Below are 22,292 nucleotides of genomic sequence, written 5' to 3'. Positions count from 1 at the left end.
CCTGGAATGCATTGCTGAGAGGATAGTGGAGGCTGGTATAATAGACACCGAAAAGACTCTTAGATAGTCACATGGATGTAAGAAAAATAGAGGGTGATGGATATGAGGTAGGAAGGGTTAGATTGCTGTGGAGTAAGGTTTATATAGGTCGGTACAATGTCGTGTGCCAAAGGGCCTGAACTGTAATGTTCAATGTTCTCAGACACTGCAGATTGTTCATGCAATTGCAAGTGACCAATAAAAATGAATTGACATTATGCTTTTAGATTTGTAATAGCAGCTGCTACTGTGTGAGGATGACTTTAAAAATAATTATTTTGGGGGAAAAAAATGACAGTCACAACTGAGTCTGCACTGTAAATCAAGCTTATAGGGACCTTAACTAGATTTTTGAATGCATGTCTGCATGTCACACACATCCTTGCTGTTAATCACATTGCACAAAGAAGCTGCCAACTGCACACTAACAGTTGCATTAACACATTTGGTCTCACCCGATCAGAGATGTTCTCTCTTTGCAACCTGTCCTTCCTCCACTTTCTCTATTATCAGAAGTTAACATCGTCTCTCCTTCTAGTTCTGAAGAGCGAGTTTTGAACTGAAACATGAACTGATTCATTTTGCATTGATGCTGTCTGACTGGTTGAGTGTTTCCAGTATTTTCAGTTTTTATTTCTAAATTTGTTCCACTCATTTCAGGGCTGGCTTTCCAGTAATTTTGATCAGAATCAAAAATAAATGTCAACCCCTGCTGTAGTGAAATTTGTAACACATTGAGATTTTGTACTAAAATTTAAATTGTTTTGCCACCTTCTCCTTGCATGTTTATTCTGGTGAGTTTGTAAAATTGCTAGAAATCGAATGGCTTCTTCCTTACAATTAAGCATTTTGTAATTAATGATTTCTCTTTCATTCCTCTATCAACAACTTTGTTTTTGTTTAAACTTTTCCTTTATTTTGCCTCTGAACTGTGAGATTCTCCCTCCATATTAAAGCTGCTACATTAATGCAAGTTGTTGTTCAACCTGGAGAACGAAATGCAGTGGAGGAGTCACGTGATGGAGTAGTGGCCGGTCGGGAAAACCAGCCCACTCCAGGAAAATAGGAAAAAAGTTAGGAAAAAGCAAAGCATGACAAAAATAGAATATAAGAAATAGAAATTAAAGATACAGAGAAGAGAAAGAAGATGGCTTCCAAGAAGGAGAAAGTAAGAACAACTGTAGAAAAATCTACAGAAGAAAGAAGAAGGCCTTACCTGCACGAAGGAACAGGATGCTGTGGTGGTGAGGAGCGCCCAACCCTCGAGGTCAGTGCCTACCCTGCAGAGTCGCAACCCACCAGCCGGTGCACTTCAAAAATGGATCTTGGAGCCAAACAAAAGTGCGCAATCAAAGGAGAAAGAGGACATCAACGGGAGGGGGGCTCAGCAGAGAAGTGGGCTGTCACAGAGCGAGCAGCTGAGGGACACCCGACATCAGGTCTCTCAGCTGGAGGACAAGGAAGACAGCAGAAGAGGGAGCGACAAAACAGATGTGAAAGATAGACGGAAGGAAGACCAACAAGAAGACCAATGTCAGGAAGCACAACAGACGAGCAGCCCAGGAGCGGAGGACCAGCAACAAGAGGCTCAGCAAGAGGAGGCCCGACAAAAGAGATACAAGCAGCTCATCAGGAAAAACAGAAGAGACACAGACACAAAGAAAAGAAGAAGACACAAACACAGGTACAGACATAGAAGAAGAGGAAGAAGAAGACCAAGATTTTCACAGAGAAATAGAAAGTAAAACTGATGGACAAAGAGAAATAAAAGGTAAAACTGATGAACAGAATATAGATAAAGTCTTTTTTGAAGAACAAATGAGGTCAGTAAAAGAATGGTCATCATTAGAATTTAATGCAATTAAAAGGAAAATGAAAAGAACAGAAGATAAAATGCATTGATTAAAACTGGTCATGACAGAAATAGGGAAAAGAGTAGAGAATGTGGAAGAGTGGGAAACGGCTATAGAAATGGAAGTAAATGACTTAAGAGAAAAATTGGAAGAAAGTGACAAAAAAATTAAAGAGACACAAGAGTTGTTATCTCAGAAAATTGATATACTGGAAAAAATATAGTAGGCAAAACAACATAAAAATTGTGGGCCTGGAGGAGGGTGAAGAAGGCACAGACATGAAGGAATTTATAAGAAGATGGATCCCGAAGGTCCTGGGAATGACAGAAATGCAGGAAGAAATGGAAATAGAAAGGACACACTGAGCACTAGCTCCGAAACCACAGACACATCAAAAACCAAGATTCATCTTAGTAAAATTTTTGAGATACACAACAAGAGAAAATATACTGGAACGGGCAAGGAATAAAATTGGAGAAAAAGATAATAAACCGTTGGAATACAAGGGTCAAAAAATATTTTTTTACCCAGACATAAGTTTTGAACTCTTAAAGAAGAGGAAGGAATTTAATACAGCAAAATCAACTTTATGGAAAAAAGGTTACAAATTCATATTAAGGCATCCAGCCGTGCTTAAAATATTTATACCTGGGGAGCAAAACAGACTGTTCTTGGATCCAGAGAAAGTGCAAGAATTTGCAGAATGTTTGCAGGACAGGAGAAGAGTTGAAGAGATGTAACAAGAATGAAGAATGGCGATAAAGTATATATAAAGATGTAAAAACAATGTATATGTAAAGAACTAAAGAGGGAAAAGAGAAGGGAAGGAAAGGAGTAAGAGGGGAAAAAAGAGAGAGAGCTAAGATGTAGAAGGATTACAATCGGGAAATAGAGCAGTTGGAAAGGGAGATGGTAAGTACAGAAAAGGAATTAGTAAAAAGGGATGATATAATGAAAAGGAGAGAATTGGCGAACATAAAAATAAAAATATGAAATATTACAAATGTACAAGGTGGAGAAGAACATAATGAAAACAAAGCAAAAGTATTATGAACTGGGAGGAAAAAAAACACATAAAATATTAGCCTGGCAACTTAAAACAGAACAAGCTAAAAGAATGATACTGGCATCAAGGAAAAAGGACAAACAAATTGCATATAATCCAACAGAGATTAATGAAAATTTTAAGGAATTTTATGAACAATTGTATCAAACTGAGAACGAGGGGAAAGATGATAAAATAGAGGAATTTTTGGCTAAAATTGAACTGCCGAAATTGCAAGAAGAGGAACAAAACAAACTAATAAAACCATTTGAAATGGAGGAAGTTTATTAAAAAAGCTGCCACATAAATCACCAGGAGAGGATGGATTTCCAATAGAATTTTATAAAACATTTAAAGAGTTATTAATTCCTCCTCTCCTGGAAGTAATGAACCAGACAGAAGAAACACAAAACTTGACAGATTCATGTAAGACAGCAATAATTACAGGTATACCAAAGATGGGGAAGGATCTATTAACACCAGCATCAAATAGACCAATATCTCTACTTAACTAAGATGATAGCAAAATTATTAGCAAATAGATTGGCCGATTGTGTACCTAAATTGGCCGATTGTGTACCTAAATTAGTAAAACAAGATCAAACTGGATTTATTAAGAAAAGACAAACAGCGGACAATGTGTGCAAACTTATTAATCTAATCCACGTATTCAAGGAAATAAGAAACCAACAGTGGCTGTTGGTAAAATCAGCTTATTTACAGATGACATCATATTATACCTAACAGAACCAGAGGTATCAGTAAAAGAATTACATAAGAAATTGAAGAAATATGGAGAAATATTGGGGTACAAGATCAACGCAAATAAAAGTGAAGTGATGCCAATGAGTAACGCAGACTATACAGAATTTAAAAAAGAATCACCATTTAAATGGTAAGCACAAGCAATCCGATACCTAGGGATCAGGTTAGATAATAACTTAAGCCACGTACAAACTAAATTATCAGCCACTAATAAAGAAATTGCAGGAAGACTTAGAACATTGGAAAGAATGACCATTAACGTTGATAGGGAGGGTGAACTGCATTAAAATGAATGTGTTCCCAAGGATACAATACTTATTTCAAACGTTACCAATTCCCTTAACAGAAAAATTCTTTAAGGAACTAAAGAGAATAATAAGGAAATTCTTGTGGAAAGGAAGGAATCCAAGAGTAGTGTTAGATAAATTAGCAGAGGTATAATCAAGTTGGTTTACAGTTACCAAATTTTAGAAATTATTATAGAGCTGCACAATTAAGGTATTTATCAGATTTTTACCAGACAAAGAAAAATCCAGACTGGACTAAGATAAAACTAGATAAAATAGGGGAAAAGGTACCGGAACATATACTTTTTAAGTGGGATGAAAAGCTGATGCAATATAAAAACTCACCAGTACTGCATCATTTATTTAATACATGGAAGAAGATCCATTTAGAAAGGAAAAAAACGAATGATCAAATACCAAAATTACTACTGACGCAAAATCCGCTAATCCCTTTTACAATAGGCAACCTTTCCTTTAGAGAATGGGAGAGAAAAGAATAGAAAATTGTTTTTTGGGAAATAATTTATCAACATTTGAACAGTTGAAGTACAAATATGGAATAACTCTTAGTACAATGTTTGCATATCATCAATTGAAAGCTTATTTAAAGGATAAATTGGGAAACAGCTTGAGATTACCTGAAGGAAGCAGCTTTGAATATGTAACTACAGACACAATGATAATCAAAAGATTTATAATCAACATGTATATTAAGCTACAAGATAAGGAAAATGAAATAAACTATAAACCTAAGCAGAAGTGGGAAAAGGATCTAAACATAAAGATAAAAAATGAAGTATGGTTAAAAGTTATGTTCTGGAACTATGAAGAATACAATAAACACAAGGTTATGCATGATACAGTATAATTGGTTACACAGGGTATATATCACACCCCAAAAGTTAAAAGAATGAAATTCAACATCATCGGATAGATGTTTTCGTTATAAGAAGGAAATGGCAACAACATTAAATGCAACTTGGGCATGTACGAAAGTAAATATGTTTTGGGAAGAATTAAATCAGATGCTAAATAAAATTACAAAAAAATAACATACCAAAAAAACCAGAGATATTTCTTTTAAGTAACATAAGAAGTAAAGAATTAGGCCTCAAATTGGATAAAGTGCAAAAAAAAATTCATTAAGATAGCCTTAGCGATAGCAAAAAAAATGTATAATGTCAACTTTAAAAATGGAAGAAAGCATGAGAATACAGCAATGGTACATGGAAAGAATAAATGTATTCCATTGGAAAAAAAAAACATATAATTTAAAAAAATAAAGTCACAATGTTTGAACAAATTTGGGAACCATACATGGAACATATCAGAGAGAGCTTGCCTACGACCTTCATCCCCTAAAATGAAAATGATAAGAAGACAAAACGACTATATTCAGTGATGCATTTTTCTTGTTTATTTTCCTTTGTATGAAAATATTGTTTTATGGTTTTATTGTATTATATATGTTGAATATTTATGGGCTTTTGAGGGGGTGGGTAGAGGGGAGGGAGAGAAAGGGGGAAAAAAAGGGGAGAAAAGATCACTGCGTAAATTTAATGAGAAACGTTTGTACATATTTTGGTTGATATGGTTCATAGTGTGAAAAATAAAAACATATTTAAAAAAAGAATGAAATGCAGCAGAATTATCAAGACATAACTTCATGTAGCTAGAAGTCTCAATTAGTGACACTTTACCATTGTAGTCAAGGGAAAACTGAAATCAGAATCAAGATTGTTTCAAGCATGCCAGGATCAGAAAAAAATGGATTCATACATTGTTTCATCAAAGTTTCCTGTTATCCTGACAGACCCAATTTACGCTGGACGAAATCTAAATTGATATTGTGTAAAGCAATGTGCCTAAATTCCATAAATTAAGGACAATGAAATGTCTTTTAATTATTTATCATTCAGCATGCCAGTGTTGTTGGTATTAATTTATAAATGGCAATGACTTGCAGTTTGATTTAGAGACACCTCTATTTTTAACTGGAGTTTCCTTTCAGTTGCTTAACCTCCTCATATTTCATGATCATGGATGCTAGGGATGGGCATTATTTGTGCTGTTTATTAATACTTTATGTGTAGTTTCACTTCCTCCTCAGTCCAGTTTTTGGTATATATTCTATCATTAACCTGGAACTGTAACAACTGTTAAAGGTCCTCTGACATTGTGCTCTGCGGGGCATGGTTAATGTCTTTCACTCATACATCTTTAATACCCTGATCTGTTTTGTTTTGATCCATCCACCAACCTCCCCCTCCCCCCCCCCCCCCCCCCCATCTTGAGATTCTTCATCTGCTGTCACAAAGGCTTCAGTGACATGCATTTTCCAATTTTATAATCATGTTGCAATAATCCAGGAAGTGAGTTGATCAGTAGCAGATTACTTGCCTTTAAAAGCTAACACAACTGAACTATTTTCAACCATTCTTGGCAGGCTCTTGGTCCCATGAAAGTGATCCACCCAAGGGTCCCCGTTCACACTCACATTTGTCATATGTCTTTTTCTCAACCAGTGACTCTTGCCAGGGGAGAGGAAGGGAATAAGCAAAGTTTCTCTGTGGCACTGTGATGGATTCCAGTATTCCAGAATACCCTGTCGTTGACCAAATCCACACTGAATGAAGCTTGGGAAATAGGCTGCGACTAAATGTTGGGGTTAAATAATCCAGATCACCCACAGCAGGAAGTTCTGCCTGGCCTGCAGGAAAAAGAATTGTGGGGTTGTATGTGATGTCATGTACATACTCTGAAAATAAATTTGAACTTGACTTGAACTTGCATTTCCAGTTGATTATTTTCAAGCACTGCTGTACCCACACTTGTGCTTTACTCTTCCATCTGGAATTGGACAGGTGAATTGTGTTTTAATGGAGAGTGGTTATCTATATGTAGTTTACTGAGCTTGGGAGCCTTAGAAACAGTGTACATAACTGACAATTGGCTGACCTAAACTGTAATTTTGAATTGTATTTTTAACATGGTGACTTTTAACATTCTTAGATGTCTTTTGTTATCTTACAGCCTTTCAGTGGAATCCACTTGAATAACACCGAGCCAGGCATGTACCATTGTGTATGCTGCGATGCTGTATTATTCAGGTTAGACACTAGACCAAACAAAATCTTGCATCAACAAAGATATCACCAACTGACAGCATATCCGACTGTTTAAAATGGCCAGTTAGTTTGTGTACCTGAAATTACTCTTTGAAACTGGAAAATGTGAATAGCTGTGAAGTAAGCCAGAGTTCTGTCCTTGAGCAACTTGAGTCGATATCAGTGTCTCATGGGTCAAGTACAATGTTCCAGCAGCCATGGTTATACTTCAGTCTATGAATATTAACAATGCTTCAAGTTAGGGTTTAATTAAGCAATAATGATAAGAAGAGCCCTGCCAAACTTCCAGATCTATGAACAGGATTAAGACAGTCCGTGTGACGTACAAGTACTGAACTCTGATTTATCTGAAATCAGTTTCTTCAAAATCCTCATTATCTGAAAAAATTTTTAAAATTTGGATAAATGAGGATGTCCGAAATATTTTCAGAGCTAACTGATTGGGAACATCAGGCTGCTGGTGGCAGCGTGGTCCTCGATGGGGAGGTATTGGTGATCAGCGGCGGCAAGCATTTTTGAATTATTTTAATGGTTAAAAAGCCTTCTCTTGTTTAAACACTGTTTATAGTGATTTACTGTTGATACTGGGCTGTTTTTTTTTAAATGACCAGTTTTCCGAAAACGTTTATCCGATTATAGGCCCAGTCTGGACCATTTTGGATAATCTGAGTTGTACTGTCCATAATTCTGGGTTATGCAGCCTAGTTTCCCAGATTGCTCTGGCAATAACAAATGATCATTGTTGTTGCACCAAGATGAAGAGAATCTTAGAATGCAATTTTCAAAAGTGATCAAAAATTCATGATTCAAGACTCTCAAAATTAATCAAAATTATTTTTTTCTTTCTTTTTTCGATGTTGTATTAATCAAAATATAGATTAAACAATACATGAGGAGAACATGAAAACATAATCAAAAGGAGAAAAAAATATAATTATATGACATCATATAACATATTGCATGACACCACAATTAACGAATATGCTCTCATCTCCTCAAACTGAAATTTTCAAAAAAATACATACAAAACTCCACCTAATCTTTTTTAAAAAAAAACTTGGCAGCCTATCCTGAGAATTTATTAATAAAAATTAATCATCTGAATTTTTTTAATTTAAAAAAACTTTGTTTTATCTAGAGCTATCTCTCATAATTATTTTTTTCGTCCATCAATAATTGATCAATCCTTCTCTATGTGGAAAATATCTTTTGCAAATTTATTTAAGGAAGGTTGTTTCATGTCTTCTGAACAGCTGGCAAGTGAATATGACTTCCTAAATATTCAATTTTTATGATATTTACAGATTAGAAATTTCTTAAATACCATATTATGCAAATTTCCATTTGCATATCCATCAGATATAATTGATAATATTTTTCAATTGAATCCTTCTCAGAAAGGATTAATTCAAATTATATATAATAGATTATTGAAATTACATCCAGTTCTTCATAAGATTAAAAAATCTTGGGAATTGGAACTTGCAAGTCCCTTATTGGAGGATCAATGGGATAAGATTCTTAAAGTGTATACATCTTCAATATGTACCAATATTCATTAATCCTTTTCAAAGTGGTGTATCATGTTCAAGTGTCCAAAGAGGAGCTGGCTTGTATCTTTTCTAATATTAACCTTAATTGTGACAGATGCAAATCTGATATTGCTGCATTGATACATGTATTGGTCTTGTCTATCCTTAGAAATCTATTGAAAAGAAATTTTTAATATCTTTTCAACTGTATTTCAGGTGGAGTTACAACCCAATCCAATAACTGCTCTTTTTGGGGTTATTGAACCAGACAAAGAGGGTTTTCTGCACCTGCGCGACAGGTTGTGGCCTTCTCTACATTGTTGGTGAGAAGAGCCATCTTATTCAAATGGAAAGACTCTAGACCAGGGGTGTCAAACTCAAATTCACGGAGGGCCGAAATTAAAAACTTGGACTAAGTCGAGGGCCGAACTAAATATTTATTGAAAATTTTCAACAACATGTTTTCTCTTCTTTCAACATATGTAATGTTAAACTTTAGGATATAACTTTAGGAGGATAATGTTACAGGTCAGGAGTAGATAGCTCAAGTTCACCCTTTGCTTGACCTGAGGGAAACCTATTTGGTCCCTGTGGAGATGTAGTCAGCATTCACAGACTGTGTCCATTTTGGCCTGCATCAGGACTCAGCATTTCCTGCTCACTCCTCAGGCTCTAGGCCTCTATTCACCCTCGACCCACCATCCCTCTACCTGACCAGTCCTTTACCCAAGCTCTACTCACCCCTCACTCCACTCGCTCTGCCTCTACCCACCCCATCCTATATATGCCCCTCTACTGCCTCTCCCCTCAACCTGTTCCTCCCTCTACCCGTCTCTCACCCTCTAATCACCCCTCCCCTACTCGCCCTGCCCCTCCCCTTTTACCTCTTCCCTATCCACCCCTCCTTCTACTCATCCCTCCCTCTAACTGCCCCTCGCACCACCATAACTTCCCCTGCCCATTACTCCTCACCTACACCCTCTGCCCACCCCTGCTTACCCACCCACTCAGGCCCAGCGCGCTGCCGATCAGCCTTTGCGGACAGCCACCATCTCTCTCTTCACGTGCAGGGCCGAACCAGCCGTCCCTGGGGTCTGCGCGGGTGCAAGCGCTGAAGGCCGTGGTGACCGGGAGAAGTGCGCTCGCGCTGTGGAAGGGCCATCCGGTGCCAGTCGCGCGGGGCTCGCGCTGCCCGGGGGCCGTGCGCAGCCTGCCATGTCCGTCGCGCCGACAGGAAATCACAGGCGCTCGCCAATCCGCCGCACCGCTCGACAGGTGGGAGAAGTGACTGGTTGTGCGGGGAGCCTTCCAACTGGCTTGCCGGCTGATGACATCGACAGACTTCTCGTGTTACAATTTCTCGTGTTACAATGGGGAAGGATGTGCAATGAAGGGGGAGGATGGTGGGGGTGACATTACCAAAAAACAGCATCGGCTCTCGCTGCAGGGCGGGCCACCTCTAATACATTTTTGAAATGATCTTGCGGGCCAAATATAATTATATCTTGGCCCGCGGGCCAGAGTTTGACATGTGTGCTCTAGACCAACAATATTTCAATGGTTCTCATATTTTGTCCTGTTTAAGTTTAGAAAAAAAAATTAGATATGTATTTGATTTATTAGTGAAATTTGAAGATGCATAGCATAGTCTTATTTTCATTTGATGTAAATGTTTTTAATGTGATTTAGATGTACTCTTCCAGATGAGATAGTCTTACCTTTGTTTTGTGATTCACGGTACAAATCAAAAGCTACAAAATACATGTAACCCTCAGGATAAGCTGCTCAGATACTGATTTTATTTATCTCTCTCTCTTCTCTCTCTCTCTCTCTCTCGTCTTCATCCAGTGCAGTGAAGGGGGGACCGAGTTTATATTGTTTGAAAAATGCATGTGATGTTGTATTTTCAGTTTCATTCTCTTTTCTTCATTGTACAGGTACTGTATTTCTTATATAAAAAAACAATAAAAAAGATTGGAAAAAAAATTAATCATTCGGTCTTCACCAACAAAGAGGAAGGAAATAAAATATAGTCTGAAGGGAAAATACTTATACTAAGTCATGTGGAAGTAATCTATAAAAGTCACCAAATCTCCTCAGAATTAACAGATGTATTAAATATACGATTCCTAACTTTCTCTAAACTTAAACATGACCTAATTTAAGAGAACCATTGAGTCAAAGTAGGTAGATTAGAATCTTTCCATTTCTATATCGTTGGTTAGAAGAGCTATCTTATTTAAAAGGCTACAACCTGATATGTGGAAGTGGGAACTCGTCCCACTTCTGGAACTATTCCAAAAAGTGGCGTCAATGGGTTAGGTTGCAAACTGAAATCCAGTATAGCTGACAAAGTCTGAATATTTTTTTTAGAGATGTTTGGCCTCCCATGATTTTTGACATCTCTCTGCCAGAACGTACCAGGGTTGTAGGTCAATTCCCTTTTACAGATTTGGTTCTAAAGGGAATTGAAGGATGTTTACAGTTTAACAGTATGAGTCATTCCTATCGGTAGCTTGTTTCATTTAACTTAAAGTAGTTTCAAACAAATGTAAGTAAACTTGAAAGTCAACAGGACTTTGTTGAACCAGCTACTCCGGATGTGGGGCCTCAGAATTGTGTGTGAGTGTATCACTGACATTGGATTGTGATCCCCACTCTTTTTTTGTTATCTCTGGTTTCAGTCACTTTTTTATTTATGGACCATGCTCTGCAGACCCTCTGGAAAATCCCTCAAAATCCAAAGATAAATCAAGCAACTTCTGAATGCCTTACAAAGGAAACACGTGTTTAGTTTTGGTATTTGGACCACAGATTTTAGGATTTTCTTGAACATCTGTTCTTGCATCTTCCAATAGCTTTGTTGCTGAGATGAGGGAAGTGAATACAAACCAGGTGAACGTGGAAGTGCAGTTGTTGAATGGAAAGATGTATTGAGGGTATTAATACAATCAAACTACATAGGAGAGGATGAAGAGGAAATCTCCAAGATAAGTCAAAATTATAGAGAAATGAGAGTCATGGAGATTGGTAGTCAGAGGGAGAATTTTGTTATAGGGAGATGCACAGACGCTTCACATTCCTATTTGTACAAAGATGGGCAAAATTCACAAATCTTAATGTGCATTCCTCTGAGCTATTTTAGGACCTATCAAGTGCTGGTGATCTGAGTTAAAAATAGCACTCAGGAAAATGTACAAGCTAATTCTGTTTGGCCATGCCTGTAGCTGCCGAAACCTTTCGTTCTGGATTTTGCTTTGGTTTCCTTTCACTAGATTGCTTCAAGACTGACAGCCCCTCACACCTGCCAATTAAAGTGGGTTGAACAGGCCAATTTAGCGGGTCTGTAGTGGGTAATTTGGCGGTGTGAAAGGTTCCAACCGGGCAGGGTGAGTAAAGATCAACCAGGCTCTGACTCTTGTTGGAGGGGTGGTATCAGAGCCCGGCCAACTCAATCACTCTGTGGTGGTGTGAATACTCAACCAGCTCTATCAGGTACCATTTGTGATGTTAGCGCCTGTGTCAGTTTGGCAGTATTATAAGTAATCTTGAGATGGTACAGGTACATGTTGACAACTCCACTGACTGCCCTGTGAAATATAACTGCACAGTAATATTTTACAGGGTGGCGGTGGAGCTGTCGGTGTGTTCCTGTGCTCTAAATCTTTACAATACCTAATAAAATGTAATGCTATGTAAATTTTTGTTATTCTCTATTGTTTAGGGAGTAATGACATGCTGGTCTGTGGGTTTGTTCTAAGTTTGAACAGTCTGAAGCCCATTGCAGTTGACTTTCCCATGGTCTTTTCTACATTGAGTGCATATGTGCTTTATTCCCACTATAATTTCACTGCCCTGCAACACATCACTTGTAAATCACCGTTGGAGGTGGGGGCCCCCCTTAGATTCAAGAGATACAGATAAATCATGATCCAGTGTGATTGGCTTACCGGGTACTGCATGCCCTGTAGGTTTACCCATTTCTTTGGAGGGTTGGCGATGTGAAAGGGGCTATGCCACTCAATTTACACCCAATTAACCTACACCCCCTCCCCACCATCCCCGCCGGTACATTTTGGATGGTGAAAGCAAACCGGAGCATCTGGGGAAAACCCAGGCAGATACAGGGAGAACATAAAAACTCCTGAACCCTGGTCCCAATCACTGGCGCTGTAAAGGCGTTGCGCTTACTGCTATGTCAACTGTGAATAAAAGGGTGGAGTTAAAATCCCTTGAAAGGGAGTAGCATCACTTTGAAAGTTAGAGACTACTTTCCATCTTTAGTCAATATGCTTCTGTTTGTGGTTGTTAAAAATCCTGGAACAAAAGGGTGCCATGGTTAATGTAGTAGTTAGCGCAATGTTACAGCGCCAGCGCCATGGGTTTGAATCCGACACTGTCTGTAAGTTTATACATTCTCCCCATGTCTGCTTGGGTTTCCTCTGGATGCACCAGTTTCCTCCCAGCCTTCACAATCGTACTGGGGTTGTAGGTCAATTGGGTGTAATTTAGTAGCAGAGGTGTTACTGGGCTGTATGTCTCAATTAAAAAACAAATTACATTTAAAACAATTGCTAAAATAGGAGAAACACAGGAACTGCAGATGTTGTCATTCTGAGAAAGCAGAGAGGAGCTGGTGGGGCTCAAGTGGTGAGGCAATGGACAGTCAATGCCTCAGGTTGTAAATTACATTAAAAATGCTGGGGAAACTCAGCAAGATATGTAGCATTCTTTATGTGGTAAAAATAGTAATCAGCGTTTCAGGCCAGAGCCCTTTATCAAGGTATGAGCAAAATGCAGACAGGCACCTGAATAAAATGGTAGGGGAAGGGGAAGGAGGGAGAAGTACAGGCCCACAGGCAGGAGGTAATAGGAGGATATTGATGGGATGGCAGAAGAGAAAAAAGCTGAGAGGATGGCTCTCTAAATGGAGAGGGAAGGGTGTGGGGAGATGGAGGAAAGGAAAGGAATGGGAAAGAACAGGAGACAAGGAAGTGTCCTAACAGAAACTGGAGAAGTCGATGTTAATGCCATCCAATAGGAGAGTGCCCAGACAGAATATCTATCATCTATCTATCAAGACTAATCCTGATTCAGGGTCCAGACCCAAAAAAGCTCTCACCGAATGCTACCTGACCCACTGTGTCTCTCTAACTCATATTTAAAAACAATTAAATTAGTAGCCAGTGGAATAACTGTAAAACCTATGCCAAAAGAAGCTGAAATTTATTTATGCAGCTAGCTAACAGATGACTGTTGTAATGGAAGCCATTTTGGAGGCAAAACTGCTAATCTAGATCATGAATGAATAAATATTTTTTTTTAATTGACATTATAAATAAAGAGAATGAAGTTTTAGTTAGAAGGATTGTTTACCCCAAAATTCCTGGCAGGTACAAGGCCTCAAAAGCTTTCTTTTGTGCCATAAAATTGCACAAATATCTGATATAGATCATGTATTATTACACATGAAGCTGGTGCTAATCTTGGACTCTGGTGCTATCTGTATGGCATTTGCACATGGTAGAATTGCTAAGAGTGCAGTGAAAATAAAATAAGTTTAATATAAAGAATTTGTATGTTCTCCCCATGTCTGCATGGTTTTTCCCCAGGGGTTCTGGTTTCCTTCCTCTGTTCGAAATGTACTGGGGTGTAGGTTAATTGGGCAGCACAGACTTGTGGGCTGAAATGGCCTGTTACCGTGCTGTGTGTCTAATTACTTTTGAATGTTTAAAAATTTTTAAGTTTAATATGAGTGGCACGGTTGACATAGCGGTTAGCACAACGCCAGAGAATGGGACCGGACTTGGGTTTGAATCCTGCACTATTGAAAGGAGCATGTACGTTTTCTCCATGGCTTGTACTGGCTCTATGTCTAAATTTATTTTTTTCTAAAATATAAGGTTTGCATAAATGTGTGGTTGATGGTCTTAAAAGGATGGTGATAGGCAACTAGGGAACTGTTGGATTGCCATTTAAATGCAACTAAGTAACATTTTAGGTCAATAATATTAACACTGGGCTGGAGTTAGTGTAATTTCATTAAGGATGGGAACTTTCAACAAAGGATATTATTAATCAGCAGGGTTTAAATGATAATTGAACAGTTCCATAGATATTCTAACAGGCATCAGGGTGTGCTTTAAACTTTTAAAACTTTGATCAAATTCATAAACTAATGGTGCAAATTTAGATTGCATTCTTATTGATTTGTAGTTTAGAGTTTAGAATCCTATCTCCAGTAACAATAGCAACATAATCCCACAAACGAACAAACTAAAATAATTCCAGAAAAGCAGTAAGTACTGATATTTTTCAGCGTTTTGTGTTTTTATTTTAAATTTCTAGTATCTGCAGATTTTTTTTTATTTTGTATTATGTTGCCACGCACTATTTAACACAAAGGTTATGTTTGATTAATTTCAGGCATATTTGGTACTGATTTTTCCAGTAGTTTTATGCTTGGATGAAATTTGCAAAAAAAAAAAAATTGCTTTATTTACACTGCATTTGTGCTAATTAAGTTGTTGATTAACAATAGCTCTGAAACCAAGTATGATTCTGGCACTGGTTGGCCTTCTTTCTGGCAAATCCATGGCACAGTGAATAATGATGAATCCAATACGAATGCACTGCGGCGTCCAGACAACTCCATGGGGTCAACTGGAACGGAAGTTATTTGCAAAAAGGTAGTTATAAATAATCTGAATTAAATCTTGCCAAACCCTAGCTAAAATGCTAAATGTTCTGTCCATATAAATCAACAGGAGCAACCATTTCCATAAAATGGAACCAAGGGTTAATTACTGTGAGCTGATGCTGAGAAGAAAATTGTTTAAGTAAAAATGTGTTATCAGGTCATATAGCAGGGAGACTATCCCTTCGGTTCAATGTGCTCACTCTGACCAAAATGTCTTGCCCACACTAGTCATACCTGCCTGTGTTTGGCTTATATCCCCATTATCCTATACATGTATCCATCCAATTCTTTTTCTTAACATTGTAATAGTATCTGCCTCAACCATCTCCACAAGCCTGTTCATATACCCATGACACATTGTAAAAATGAGACATTCTGTAGTTTTATTTGTGTATTTTGTTTCAAGATGTTTCAAGCAGCCTGTGTTCATTTGATTAAAAATATAAAATGGTCAAGGTTGCAGTATTATCTTTTGAAAGTACAGAATGTTCTTAGAATTTAGCTAAATGCAATATTTATGGCAATATATATGTAATTCTGAATGTTTGCTGAATCAGCTCAGGTCACTGCACAAAGAATGGGCATGGATTTTGTTCCTAAATCCTCTCTATGTGTGTTTAAACTGGATAAGACCTGACAAAAGTTTAAATATCCTGATTTTTAAGTATGAAACTAGGTATTTTTTTAATGATGTAAAGTGTACAATAAACTATTTTACTTTCAATATATAGTGTGATGCACACTTGGGTCACGTGTTTGATGATGGACCAGAACCGACAGGACATCGATTTTGCATCAACAGTGTGGCTTTAAGTTTCAAACCCAAATCAATACAGTGATTTCTAAAACCATAAAGTGCTGCAATTTGTAATGTAATACTTTGAACTAGATCGAGGTCTCAGTAATATATAAATTGGTGCCAATAGTGCTTTCTTTGTAAGACATCTGTATGGTATATTCTCTCAAATGTTCATCGTGTTTTTAATAGAGAGCAAATTATTTCGTTTGTGCTGCGATGTTGCCCAAATATACCACAAAGTTCAGACAAAGATCCTTTCATTTTTATGTAAGAGATTAGAGTTAATAGTAGATACTTTATTTCTGGAAATAATTATTTAAAGTTCACAATTTAAAATAAAATAATAGATACACACAGATTGAAAAGAGAGTTTTGATGGTTTGAGTAGTGATCCCTCACTGAACCCCATTTCCATGTGGAATGGCACCTTCCTTTGAATTGCTCAAATGATGTGAGCTTCTAGAATTTTTGATTTTCCTTTATTTTCTGTTATGGTTTATATCCAATTTTCCAGTCTGAACTACCAACTTTTATAAGTCATGTAGATGCTGGTGTAATTCATCTGTTTATATTTGCTGAGATAATCACATTTCTGTGCAGTATTCATCATGCCAAACAACTTAGATAACATTTTTTCAAAAGAATTTAAATGACTGTGAATGCCTGGTTCTCAAGGGCATCAGAGATGTCCCAACCTTCAACACATGCTAAAGAATAATTATGCAATTTATAATGTGAATAAATGTATATAATTGAAATCAGTTTTGATTGTGGATCTTCATTTCCAGAATTCAAGAATGCCATTTAATGCATTAAAATGGTGATGACCTCGAACTATTGTGAATAGTTATTTAAGGTTGTAGAGAAATTGTACATTAATAACCAGCAATCCAATCCCCATGTTCCAGGACTAGCTCTGTAGCCTCGGAGATCACATCTTTTCAAATGCATCTACACCTATTGTTTAAGTGCAATAAACAATTCCACCCTCTGAGTGAAAAAAAGTCATCCTCTTCCCTCTAATTCATCTATTGTCCATGTCCCTTGGTTTATGACCCTTTTGTCTCGGGAAACTGGCCCATTTAATCTGGCTAAATCTTCCAATGCCCTACTCTATTCCAAAAAAAATCTAACTTTTCCAATTTCTCTTCAAAGGCAAAACATTCCTGTCCTGATAAATCTCTCCAATGCAGTCACATTTGTCCTGCAAAATAAGTAAGATGAACACCCATTGCCTATTCAGCAAAGGTATTATATTGAATTTGATGCAATTTTTTTTACATAAATTGTCAAGACTGTCAATTATAACTTGACTCCACAGGCCCTGTCCTGCCCCTGTGTCCCACTTCTGCTATTCTTTCCCCCTCTCCTTGGACTCGTGTGTCAGTTGTGGTTCATTTACATGGAATGTATTCCCTATGAGCACAGCATTACCAACTGACACCAGTGCCCTGAATGATAGTGTAATCTTTTGGAAGATGTGTTTAAAGGTGTGACAATGTGGCATTAAAGAAGTGGATATTCAATGGTTCTCATCGTTCAGTTTCATAACAGTAATGAATAAGAAGTTCCTCGATTGTTAATACTTGCAATAGATGTAAGTTCACACATAAGTTCAGACACATGTATGGATGGAATGAGTTTGAATTAACTGCAATGGTTGGACATTGATGGAAGTGTAAGATATCCCTTGCGGACCTCCACAGACAACCTTCCAGCCGGGCGGCATGTTTCCTTTCATTCAATTTGGGTTTTTAGACTGCAGACATGTAATGCACAATCAATGAAATTTGCCATTACATGGGCAGTCTAAGAAGGAAAGTGCAGGAATTTTTAGTCAATTCCTGCACTGTGATTTATCCTGCAGGACCCCTACCACTTTTCAGGGAAGCCTCCAGTTTAAATTGCCCTGCAAAACTCACCTCATGAATTCGATGTCCAGTTATTGACTCAGATCATGTTGCTCCACGTAAAAGCACCAGGACTAATGCGCACAGGAACTTAAGGCGTGTAGTGTAAATGACCACAAGATGAGTAATTGTTAATTTATGTTAAAATTTTCACAGATTTTTCCAACATAGCTGTCTAAAAAAGCACTAATAAAAGATTTACTTTCTATCGAAAGCTGTTAAACCGTAGGTAATGTATAAGAGAAAAATACTGCCACCATCTTTTTTTCACAAATATCCATTGTATAGACATAAAAATGCTAAACTGAAATTAGCAGGTAGTAAGGATTTAGAGTTAGACCATCTTCAGTTCAATCAAAGGTAAATCTTTCATTAAGATCAAAAGCTGTAATTTTCAAGAGTTGCTGATCTCTTAAATTTAGATATACAGCACAGTAATGGGCCCTTTTGGCCCATGAGCCCAATGATATTCAATTAACTTGCATCCTGATACAATTTTGAAGGATGGGTGGAAAAAATCCATGCAGACATGAGGAAAATGTACAAACTCCTTACAGGTGTTGGGAGTCAAACAGCGTTGCGCTAACCGCTATGCTAAACATGCCGCTCGAATGGAATGGAAAACATAAGACTAGTCAAGGATCAAACACTGGATTTATTCCCAAGATGTTGCAATCAAGGAAACAAAATAAATCTTATTCTTAATAGGTCGATGGTTAAAAATATTGAAATTGTGGATTACACTTTACCATTTCCTTGATTTAAAAAAAAAACCACATTAGGAAGCAACAATTGGTGGATTTTTTTGTGGCAATTACAACAACCTGTGCAAACCACATATTGATCAATTTATCCATTCATGCTTTAGATTCGGAACTTGGACTTAGGACCTCGGCTCCCAACCAAGGCAATATCTTACAAGTTCTGGGGCTGTCAAAGTTTTGTTCACTGACCAAACAATGATTGAATGATGGAGTAATGACTGGGACCAAATTAGTTCAAAAAAATAGGTGGCAGGCTGGTTATAACAGAAGATGATGGGAATATTCATAAAGTCGGTGTGTTCCTCCTATACCCATTGTATCCAAAGACAGGTTTAATTCCAGTGGAAAAAAGAGAATGCCCCTTCACTTGATCTGCCAAGTGACCTGCCATCAAACACACCTGAACAGATTCTTGATGATTACTTTAAAACACAGCCTTAAACTTAATTCTTTCTCGTATTTTGTGACCAGGTACCATTTGGTACCTGGCGCTGGGGAGAGGGGTAGTGGGGATATTGGATGTGGAGGCACATGATAAACAGCCTTTTCCTGGTGCAGTGCTGGACTACATTGATGACACAGGACATTTTTTATTTCAAAAGATTTGCTTCCTGATAGACAGTTTTAAACTGAACATAGATAATTTTAGATTTGCTGTTCCATGTGGGAAGCTGGAGAAACATTAAATTAACTTTTATTGAATTTAGCATGTTTAATTGCATAATGATGCTACACATTGCATTAATTCAACTGACCTGAACATGTTTTGTCACTAATTTTCATTTGTACTCAGCATCTGATGCCTCTCATATCAGTGTCCAACAATAGTCAAGCAGCATTGATGGATTCCAGTTGCCCTGATACTGCATTTCTCTGGTGGTAATGAAACCTTTCACCATGTTCAAGATCAGCAGGGAAGAAGTCCAAATGAAAATACAGAAAATGAGTTTTCAATGACATGTTGTACTTCATGCTTGAAATAGACTTAAAATATGACAGGAAACCACAAAAATCGGTTATATCTACAAAAGCAGTACCTGGTAGGAATTTTTTAAGGTGGTTTTTGTGATCAGCAGCCCAAAATCCATAAAATATACCCAAAAGTGTTCAGGAAGCAATATCTTCACTGTCCAGTGTTATCACTTAAGTCTTCATACTGAATCTCTAGTGGCAGATTGGTGAAATATTCTTCCAGGTTTTGCAATCTCATTCTTCCCCAACATTCTTACATTTTAATTCTTCAGATGTCTTATTGCTTCCTTTTATCTCACCAAATTTTTCAAATGTTTTTCTTTACTTCTGTGGCCCTTAGTCTGAATGTAACCTTAGACTCAGTCTATTGTGCACAGTTCTGGTCTGACTTGAGGAAGAATGCACCATCTTTTGAGATGGTGCAGGGAAGGTTCTGGTTGAACCCAAAGTGAGAGGGTTAGCTTGTGAGGAGAGACTATTCTGGCTAGAGTTTAGAAGGATGAAGGGGGAATATGAGTGAAACATATGCAGTTATAAAAAGAATGGCTAAGATAGAGGCGGGAGATTGTTTCCACCAGAACCTCAAGGTTCAGGGGAGAAGATGGGGTGGTACTTCTTCTCCCAGAGAGCAGTGAATTGGTGGAATCCTCTCCCAAAGAAGGCAGCAGAAGCTGCATCATTATATTCAGGGCAGAGATGGATTGATCTTGAATTCTTTCTTTGGCTTGGCTTCGTGGACGAAGATTTATGGAGGGGGTCAGCTGCAGGCTCGTTTGTGGCTGACAAGTCCGATGCGGGACAGGCAGACACAAGTTGCAGCGGTTGCAAGGGAAAATTGGTGGGTTGGGGTTGGGTTTTTCCTCCTTTTCTTTTGTCAGTGAGGTATGGGAATATTAACGGTTGTGGGAGACGGGGTGGAGGTGGAGCCGAGTCCACATTCAGATTAGCATTGATTTTAGTGAATGGCAGAACAGGCTCGACGGGGACAGATTCCTGCTTCTATTTCTTATGTCCGTGTACCTCTCTTCCAGTAAGAGAGTATTCTTTACGACTCCCCAGAATTCTTCCTGCACAAGTCCCTGCGCCGTTCTAGTTCCTTACCCGGAGGAAACAGGAGGCATCTCCCTGAAACTGGGATCGATGGACGACCGCGCCGTGGACCCGCCTTTGGGAGAAAATGTTCAATTAATAGTTACACGGCCACTTCTTCAACTATTAGCCGAACACAAGCAAAACATAATTATAGAACCATCCTATCGAGGCTGTTTTTACCCAACCCCTGCCATCCGTTTAGCTGCCCCCGGAGAAGCTGCAATCTGAGGCGGATCTGCCCTGAGCCTCCAATCTGCGCTCATTTGCGGTCGAGTTGCTGGTTACAGCCGGGAAATCCAGGTGTAGACACGGGTTGGGATCAGGATTGAACGGTAATAGTTAAAGCGGAGGTAGAATCGAGGGCAGGAGGAGCGGGGCTGAGGGATTTCGCATCAGCCACAGTCCTTCTGCGCGGCGGAGCAGGTTCAAGGGGCGGAACGGCCAATTTAAACTCATGTGCACATGGTGTGTCTCTCACCGTCCTGACGCTGAGCCTCTGCGAGTCAATTCCGGGAGTGGGCACGGAAAGTTGACCGGCGTTTTCCCAGTCTGGGCACCAGGCTGTGGCAGCAGAGATGCCGTCCTAAAGGAGGCGGCCGCGTTGCGATCCTTTATCCGAGAGGATCACGTTTCCCTTCCCGCTGGGGGCGCCGAGTTGCTGTAGCCCCCCCCCCCAGAGATGGAGCTCGCAGTCCAGCAGAAAAGCCCTTCTCCCTCCGCCGCAGCTCCTGGGTCGCGGGTCTGCGCTGCTCTGGGGAAGGGGGTCACCTCCGAGACAGACAGAATGAAGTTTCTGAGAATTTGCAATGGTTCGGAATTACCCCCATAAACGGCTGCAGAGAAGCATTCGTGGGGGAATAAGAATTGTCAAGATTTCGTGAAGGGCTCCGACCCCCAAATAAAATGTGTTAAAAAGCCTTTGACCCGAAATGCCGACCATTCTTTTTCCAGTTCTTCCAACGGCTCCCGTTTCCAACATCGTGTATCTCCAGGGCCCATCGCTTCTTTCTCCATGTTTTCACTATTTGATTTAGTCGGAGCTCTTTAGTCAATTCCATGCTTTGGGAAAGAAACCCGATCATAATTGCACAGCATTCGGCGTCCATCCTGTGGAGCCCAATCATAGCTGCTTCCAGGCACCAGCAGAAATGTTTACACGGCCGTGTGTTTAATGGCTCCCTGTTCGACCTTGGTAACAGCATTAAAAAGCAGCTTGAACCCAAACTTGTGGCTCTTGAACCTTGACTGACCACTCGGACACCACAAAACGGTCTGCCACGCCACGGTTTTTCTTGCCCTATGGTAATTGTGAATAGTTATTGTCCATCTTCTGTATTTTTTTAACTATTAAGTTAATATAATGATCACTTGGCAGTTGCTTTTAAATGCAAGGCATCTGTTGGGCT

The 22,292-nt window shown here is 38.7% G+C and overlaps 1 protein-coding gene and 1 long non-coding RNA gene across 2 annotated transcripts in view; one reads left to right on the top strand and one right to left on the bottom strand.

Moving 5' to 3' along the window:
- Positions 1–16,909, top strand: part of msrb2 (methionine sulfoxide reductase B2) — a 24,819-nt gene extending 7,910 nt beyond the window's left edge. The window contains exons 3-5 of the mRNA XM_069914609.1: positions 7,023–7,099; positions 15,191–15,338; positions 16,081–16,909. Coding sequence (XP_069770710.1) covers positions 7,023–7,099; positions 15,191–15,338; positions 16,081–16,188 — 333 coding nt within the window. The 3' untranslated portion in view covers positions 16,189–16,909. The remainder of the gene's footprint in view (positions 1–7,022; positions 7,100–15,190; positions 15,339–16,080) is intronic.
- On the bottom strand, positions 16,375–22,161 carry LOC138751802 (uncharacterized). The gene is made up of 3 exons (XR_011350197.1): positions 21,365–22,161; positions 20,896–20,959; positions 16,375–19,711 (listed from the first exon to the last, which is right to left on the bottom strand). It is a non-coding gene; the product is annotated as an uncharacterized lncRNA (long non-coding RNA).
- Positions 22,162–22,292: the final 131 nt, after the last annotated feature.

Source organism: Narcine bancroftii, chromosome 1, assembly GCF_036971445.1.
Source record: "Narcine bancroftii isolate sNarBan1 chromosome 1, sNarBan1.hap1, whole genome shotgun sequence".
In the NCBI taxonomy this organism is placed as follows: domain Eukaryota; kingdom Metazoa; phylum Chordata; class Chondrichthyes; order Torpediniformes; family Narcinidae; genus Narcine; species Narcine bancroftii.
This window is presented reverse-complemented; position numbering and strand designations above follow the sequence as displayed.